At 47.0% G+C, this 8,168-nt stretch overlaps 2 protein-coding genes across 2 annotated transcripts; both read left to right on the top strand.

Annotated features, from left to right (window-relative positions):
• Positions 1-1,125: 1,125 nt before the first annotated feature.
• On the top strand, positions 1,126-1,799 carry BJ212DRAFT_943701 (uncharacterized protein). Its single transcript, XM_041344408.1, has 2 exons — positions 1,126-1,511; positions 1,563-1,799. Exons 1-2 carry the CDS (start codon positions 1,345-1,347, stop codon positions 1,738-1,740), a joined length of 345 nt encoding a protein of 114 aa, XP_041184785.1. The 5' UTR covers positions 1,126-1,344; the 3' UTR covers positions 1,741-1,799.
• Positions 1,800-7,877: 6,078 nt separating this feature from the next.
• Positions 7,878-8,030, top strand: BJ212DRAFT_1237273 (uncharacterized protein; the record flags this gene model as incomplete). Its single annotated transcript, XM_041329550.1, has 1 exon — positions 7,878-8,030. A coding segment is annotated over one exon (153 nt), but the record flags the coding sequence as incomplete, so codon positions are not given.
• Between the last annotated feature and the right edge of the window lie 138 nt (positions 8,031-8,168).

Raw genomic sequence — 8,168 nt, 5'->3', positions numbered from 1 at the left:
GGGAAGGGCACACTAAATTGGTGCTCTCGGTGTGCTGGAGTCCAGATGGTGGGCAAGTTGCGAGCGGATCCCAGGATGGGACGGCAAGAGTGTGGGATGTGAAGAGCAGTGAACCATTGACAATTCTGCAGGATCTGAATCCAATCAAGTCAGGACATGAGTCGGTGGACACGGTGAGTTACTCACCCAATGCAACAATGATGCAACAGGAGGATTCCAACATGGAATCAATATCTGGTGTGCAGAGACGGGCATGCTGCTCTCAGAAATCCAAGTGGATTGGGCAGTTTGGAGCTTGACCTGGACATTGGACGAAAAGAAGCTTATCTCCGCATTAACCGATGGCTCGATTAGGATATTCGACACTGCCACAGGGCAGGAGATCGCCACTCTGAAGGTCACACAGATCTTGTCTACTCCATCACTTTATTTCCAAATGACCGCCTCCTTGCGAGTACATCATGGGATAAAACAGCGCGGCTCTGGAATCTAGACACAAACCTCCAAGTCGGTTTACCTATCCAACACGAAAACCGTGTCAAATGTGTGGCCTTCTCCGCTGATGGAAAGCTACTATCCACGGGTTGCGCTGATAAAAATGCGCATGTATGGGATGTTCAAGCCATCTTCAAAACAGCTGGCATGGAAGACCTCCTGTCCATACTTGATGTGAGTATTGACATGTCAACCACCGTCTCACTCACAATTCTGATATCATTTGCTGTTAATTAGGCACCAAAAGTTGAACCTAAACAGAAGTTGTACAGATCATCTAGCTCTTCAAGCATAGAGCACATTTCCCCCTCCGATTCGTCGCAAGACATACAAGACAAGTCGTTTTTGGAGGTACGTGGCGTATTTATCAACCTCGTCAATCATGATAACAATGTCGACATTCCAGGCTGATGCTACGCGAGGTTTCGGCCAGTTCGGTGACGCAGGTGAACTCTCACCAGGTTTTTTTGATGATATGCAAGCCGATACTCACGTGTATCATTAATATTTCTGCTAATTAGTTCTAGTCCTGACTATTATCCACTTAGTCCTCCGCAACACCTGGTACCCATATCAAGTTTTCTGCACTACTTGGTCGCTTTGCCTCCCTCCTTCGCCGTTCTCGACCTAATCAAGCGCTCGAAACTCAGCAACCTCTATTGCCTTTGGAGTCACGTTCCTCAATCGCTTATCCTCAATCTTTCGCTCTCCGTCAAATACTGGCACTGATGATATATCCGAACTGATGCTTTCGCGATTAAATCCACAGGTGCTCCTCGGTCATCTGTCCTCACTTTTCCCCGCTCTTGACTTCACGCCGACGAAGCAACCGAACCTCAGTAATCCCAAATGCCTTCGGGGCCACGTCCAGGTGCACCAATAGGTTACCTATCAGCACTCTTCCGCTCTCCACTCAACGTCGATGAAGCAATCGAACTCCAGAATTGCCCTGGGCCAATTATCTCTTTTATTGCAGTCCTCATGTTGTCGATGTTGCTACAATGCGGGACAGGGAGGTGCGTCTTTCTTGCCTGTTGTAATTGCTGGGTCCAATGTTTGCTGTGCAGGTCATATTTGTTGCTCGTCAGCCTGACACTGCTCGTGAAATGGCCAGGCGCATCAAGAACCAAAAACCGTGGGTTCGCGTGGTGTTGTTTATTTGCTGCGTGTCTCCTGGTAACAATGGCAGTCCTGGCACCGACGAGACTCATCACAGCACGTAGTCAATATTTTTATCGAGTGTAGTGTGATGTAGCTTTTGCTACTATATCAACACCAGTTAATATTCATTCATGATTCCATACTAAGTCGCTAACCCGTCTGTTAAGGGATCGCGCGAACACACCAAACGCCTAGTGCCAAGAAGTGCTAATCAATTTATTGCCGTGCTCATGTTCCCCGCTCTATCTGTCATCTCCCAAAGTTCACGACGCTCGAAACATATGCAGGCAGATGTCGCTCGCATTCGTCATCAGATTTGCCTAACTCGTCTTAAATGGCTACCTTGCGGTTGACATCTCTACAATCACAGCAACCAACCAGGCTTAGGTTGTATTTGGATTGTTAGAGTAACGACATATCAGGATTTAGAATGTGTTTCAGTTAACATCGCGATTAGGATCTGTAGGTGTATCTCTACGAATTTCCTTCGTCGGCTCAGTGAACCCTGAACATATTTCATCACGAAGTTCCTTTCTATGGTAATACCTGGCGATCCACAGTAATTACCGTGTAACATCAGTGGATTGGATTGTGTTACAGAGTGCTACAGAGTGCTCTGTAGCACTCTGTAGTGAATTACATTTCCCTGATGAAGTCAGCTGTACAAGTTTGTCGTATACTAATAATCTATCATAAGTACCAGGCGAAGAAAAATATCAATGCACGATAACAAGAGATATCATCCACCATACAAAATATGACAGTTTCACACCCGGGACTGAAATGACCCTGCAGCTTCAATGAGGCGTTCCCATGTGCGCATGTCAGGTGGTCAATTCCAGAAATAATGGGGAGTCAGCATACGTCTGTAATTTTCTGCCCTTCGGATAAAACAACCAGGCAAGACCGAAGACCCTTCAAACGCCACAGCCGTTGGAGCCAAGTGAGGACATACCGATTCTAGAAAGACTTGAACATACGATCAAGCGCATTGTTCCATGGTTTCTGAGCTCGCAAGATATGGTGTGCTTCGTATTCTTGATGATGGCTGTCAAAGGGGTATCAGTCACAGTCGACGCATCGCTACCCTCGTAGAAGCAAGCATTCTGAACCCGATATTTGTTTCCACGATTTGTTGAGCAGCCTGCGAATGAGAATATAAGAAGCGCATTTCTTTTAAATGGAGCATTCACGCACCTTGCCTCGGACTTCATTTCCATCTCTGTGTCGAGGTATCGTATCACATCCGCCTCCGTGTTTTTTCATCACGCTCTTGACTTTCTGCCCACCAACGACACATCCTCTTGGACTTTGTGAAAACAATATATCTCCGGTGTCCTCTACTCGGGAGATTTGTCTGCGTAGCAAATACCATTGACTGTGGATATAAATAGAACACACCTTTGTAGAAAATTACAATGGATGTTTGGGTGCAGCTAGGACGTTCGTGAACAAATCTTCGTTGAAACAAATATGTTAAGGTGCGTTACGACACAAGGGATGGGACTAGGGAGCAATGGTAAACATTCAGTTAGAAGCACGTAGCACGTAACATTCTCCAGCCCTAATCGTCGATCGTCCAAGAAAAGACGGCGGGCGGTAGGCCTCGTAAATCTCTACACGGGAAATAGCTTTGAATATGTTGAAAGGCGGGAAGAGCGGCATGTATTGGTCTAAAGGGAGTAGTGAAGTGTGAAAAAGAAAGAGCTCAGTGATGTTCTGCGATGGCAGACATGGGGCAAGCACAAATGCTCGCCCGGAGAATCTGATGCTCGTCGTTACATGATTAACATTTACTTATCCGACAGCTGGAAGAAACCGCGTATGCGGAGAGCGGAGATGAATCGGATCATCAAGGATCCAAGGGAAAAACAGGTGCGAAGGGACGCACGTGGCTAAGTCGTGGCCCGGGGCGATTCGTTTGTGATGAGAACACGAGGATAACGCGGAATATGCACATCAGTAGAAGACATCAACAAATACTTGTGCAGATCTCTCGCCCCAAAATTAAATGCCCGCTGCAAGTCCATTGTCTTAACTACCAGCCCTCCATCTCGATCTTGCGTAGATTGAGTCCGTGTCTAGTTGTTCTAAGTGGGGCTTGTTGTAAGTTACATTCTGGGTGAAAAAGGAATACGTGCTGAATGGTATCAAGGATCCTCGTAGAGGCTTCTTGCAAACTTTGGAGAACCAGTATCGAAAACCTGCTGCGGACGACGTCCCGAAGTCTGTCTCTGTGTCCAACCCTCTCGTGAGGAATGCCTTATGCACGTCAATTAACACTCACTCAGGAGAAATCATATAGACTTATTGGCTCACCGACGATCTTGTTGCCTGAAAGACAACGACAAGCTGCTTGAAGACCCCAACAAGTTGCTTTCGCACGTATAGTCCAAATTGTCCTTAGTTGATAACCCCCGTGCGCCGACCATGTCTTCCACGGCTGCTAAGATCAAAAGGGCATCGATGATAAGAACACAAAAGACAATGCGAGGCCATACAAAGCTGGTCCGAGGCGTTGCGCACCTGCCCGGTGGGCAGAGCATCATCACATGTTCGAGAGATGGCTCACTTCGATTATGGGACCTAGAGAACTGTACACAAATAGGCGAAGATTGGCGGGATGAGGGGGATGAAATAGGAGTATGGAGCATGGCATTGTCTCCAAACGGCAGCACTATTGCCAGCAGCTATCTTGACGGGACAGTGAGGTTGTGGGACGTTGAGACAAGGAAGGTCATCACGAAATGGAAAGAGCCCAGTGAAGATGTCAACTCGGTATGCTGGAGTCCAGATGGTGTGCAGGTTGTGATTGGATCCGCGGATGGGACGGCAAGAGTGTGGGATATTGAGAGTGGCAAACCATTGATAGTCCAGGGTTTGAATCCAATCCAAACGGGACACGAGTCGGTATACGTGGTGAGCTACTCACCCAAGGCAACAAAGATCGCGACAGGAGGATACAACAAAGATGGAATCGAAATCTGGGATGCAAAAACGGGCAAGCTGCTCTCAACAGTCAAACACGAATACGCGGTTTGGAGCTTGGCCTGGACCTCGGATGAAAATAAGCTTATATCCGGCTCAGGGAATGGCTCGCTTAGGATATTTGACACTGCCACATGGCACGAGATCGCCGTTCTGGAGGGTCACCAACAGGTTGTTGAGGCCATCACTTTATTTCGCAATGACCGCCTTCTTGCGAGTGCATCATGGGACAGAACAGCACGTCTCTGGAATTTGGACACTAACCTCTCTATCGGTCTACCCCTCAAGCACGAACAGGACGTCGAGTATGCAGCCTTTTCTGCCGATGGAAAGATGCTATCCACGGCTTGCGCTGATGAAAACGCGTACGTGTGGAACATTCACGCCATTCTCAAAGCCGCTGGCCTAGAAAACCTCCTGTCCATACCTGTGAGTGCCAACTTTACTCCAACTCGCTATCTCATTCACGATGGTTTAGGCACAACAATCTGGACTCAAAAGGGAGGTGTGTATCTCAAGGCTTTTCAAAAATACAGTATGCTAATATTCCATCAGCAGAAGTCGTTCTCGGATGTACTAGTACGTTTGCCTTTCTTGATCTTAACATTGATTGTGACATCAATGTTCTAGGCTGATGCTACACGACATCCAGCCCCCTTTCAACTACCAGACTTACTTGATGACTTGCAGGACTGTGATCCTGTATGTAACCACTATCTCAATTTGCTGGTTCATGTAGTAACTTATACGCCCAGTTCCCCGCTAGCAGCATTCTCCATCCTCATCCCCTTGTGCATCGCCGCCGCAGTGCTTTTGCACCCTTCCGGGAGTCGAGTCCACGTACGCTTCAAGTCCGCCTTCCACCACTCTTCCATCCCTTACAGCTCGATGCTGACGAACCAATCGAACTCCAACAACGCCCAGGGCTTAGTACTTCCTCTATTCACAGTTCTCATGTTGTAGAAGTTGCTGCGCAACAAGACAACCAGGTATGTCTTGTTTACGGCGAGTTGCCGATGGCTAGTGTCTGAAGATGTCTGTGCAGGTGTTACACATCGCTCAGCAGCCGGAACAAGCTAGCAACAAGACGAAATATATCAAGAACTGTACATGGTGGGATCGTTTCGTAGTGTTCCTCTTTTGTGCGTCCCATTCGCCCGTTGATGGTCCAAGTGCATAGTGAGTAGTACATAGGCAATAATTTTCATTCCATTCGTTTTCTTGTCTTGTAGTGTCTTTCGATATTTCATTAATAACATCTGTTGACATCTCTCATCTTAACTCGTGCGTCAAAAAATAGCATTATGTGCTGGATATTTCATCCACATTCTCGAGCGCTACACTGAGTCCAGGCTCCTACCTACCTCTGCTTTGAGGGTGAAGGCGGACTACTGCTACTATCCCTTCCACTGCAATCGGCACCCCACAGAAGTCGGCACTTTCACAAAACTCGTATTTCTAGCTACTTCAACACAAAATTCTCAACATATTTATTATTCTCTCGCTAATACAACTAATTACGAGGTCGAACGACCATGATTGAAGAAGAATTGAATGAGATAGTTGAATGTGCCGAAGTCACGCAGAAATGTCACCTGCTGATATGTGCCGTGATGGAGTTTCAAACTGCATACACCAACTTTGGAAGTGCCGACTGGTGTTGGGTGCAGTGCATTCGCAGATCTAGCGGCGGTAGACGAGGAAAGCTGCGAGCTTTGTCAGACACTAGTATCATGCCAGACACTGAGTAATCGACGTTTGGGAGTGCAGGAGCCTCGTCGGCATGCCCACGAGAGTCAGCAATTATTATCTGCTGCACAGGAGGAAACTGTTGCTGACTGGTGCAGCATCCATACAATATTAATGTACATGGTCTTCCTACACATCCACTCAATTTTATAACTACAGTTGCCCTCATACTTAGATATATCTACTAGTTAATACTCGTTCAAATATTTGAATATTCACGCCGAATTCTTGCTTGACTGCCGGTCTTTGAAATCGGCCTATGTGACATGTCGTGACTTATAGTGACATTTGCGTGACTGCCGACTTCTGTGGGGTGCCGATCTATAAAGTAGGATGCGACGGGTGGGAATCGTCTCGCCAGCTCGCGTGGCTTTCGCATAGATGCGCTTAGGAACGCTTAGGAACGCTTAGGAGCGCTTAGACGCGCTTAGGGATGCTTAGATTCGCTTAAGAACGCTTAAGAACGCTTAGCTCGCTTAAACCTCTTTTTGGGAATCTCGCGTGGCTTTCTCGCGTGGCCCGGTCACGGGTTTTCGAGCTCCGACTTAACACTGTTGCCCGTTCGAGTGCAGCACATGTCAATAAATAATTGATGAAAAATTGAATGAGAGCACAGGGGAATGGGGGAATGGGCCAAAGGTGTGAGTGGAGCGAGCACTTTTGGTCTGTTCCCCCATTCCCCTGTGCTCTCATTCAATTTTTCATCAATTATTTATTGCACATGCTAGGATGCAGCCAAGGCCAGGAAGCCAAAGGCACAACGGGTGTGAAGCTAGTCTATAAAGTAGGATGTGATGGGTGGGAATCGTCTTGCCAGCTCGCGTGGCTTTGCATAGATATGCTTAGATACGCTTAGATGCGCTTAGGAATGCTTAGCTCACTTAAACCTCTTTTTGGGAATCTTGCATGGCTTTCTCGCGTGGCCTGGTCACGGGTTTTCGAGCTCTGACTTGATACAGTTGCCCGTTCGAGTGCAGCACATGTCAATAAATAATTGATGAAAAATTGAATGAGAGAACAGGGGAATGGGGGAATGGGCCAAAGGTGTGAGCGCTCAGTGGAGCGAGCACTTTTGGTCTGTTCCTCCATTCCCCTGTTCTCTCATTCAATTTTTCATCAATTATTTATTGCACATGCTAGGATGCAGCCAAGGCCAGGAAGCCAAAAAGGAGCGCGAAGCGCTCTGTTTGCTTCCTATGCTGAAGGCACAATGGGTGTGAAGCTAGTAGTACTATAGTATTAGGATTTTGAGTGATCACGTGGTACAAACAATTTTTCAAACCCAGCACAACTTTAATCCTTCACCCTCTCAGCAGCAGCTGGCAGATAACATTTGTAAACACTGCCAGCCACAGCAGCACATCACTGCCGATGACATGTGGACACTTAAAAATACTGTAGTTGGAATGGCAATAAAGTTAATTATTTTAGCCTATGCCTTGCACATGTCCAAACAACCTTCCAAAACCCCTAGTTTCAGCGAGATACAACAGGTCACACAAGAGTGTTTTGGCAAATGGCCATGTCTTTGGCAGATGAAAGTTGCCAAGGCATTCATCCAGAAAGACCGGGACATAGTGTGCATCACCAGCATGTCATTGGGGAAGACCATGACCTTCTGGATGCCACTACTCTTGAAACCTGGGATTCAAATTGTTGTTACACCATTAAATCAACTCAAACAGAATGTAGACTCACTTGTGAAGGCCAGCATGTGAAGCATATCCATTTCAGCAGAGACAGCAACCTTGTCTAATTTTCACATGAGTCCCTTC

This window comes from Suillus subaureus, assembly GCF_016647635.1.
Source record: "Suillus subaureus strain MN1 chromosome Unknown BJ212scaffold_617, whole genome shotgun sequence".
NCBI lineage: Eukaryota > Fungi > Basidiomycota > Agaricomycetes > Boletales > Suillaceae > Suillus > Suillus subaureus.
Note: the sequence above shows the minus strand (reverse complement) of the source record. Positions and strands in the feature narration are given on the sequence as shown.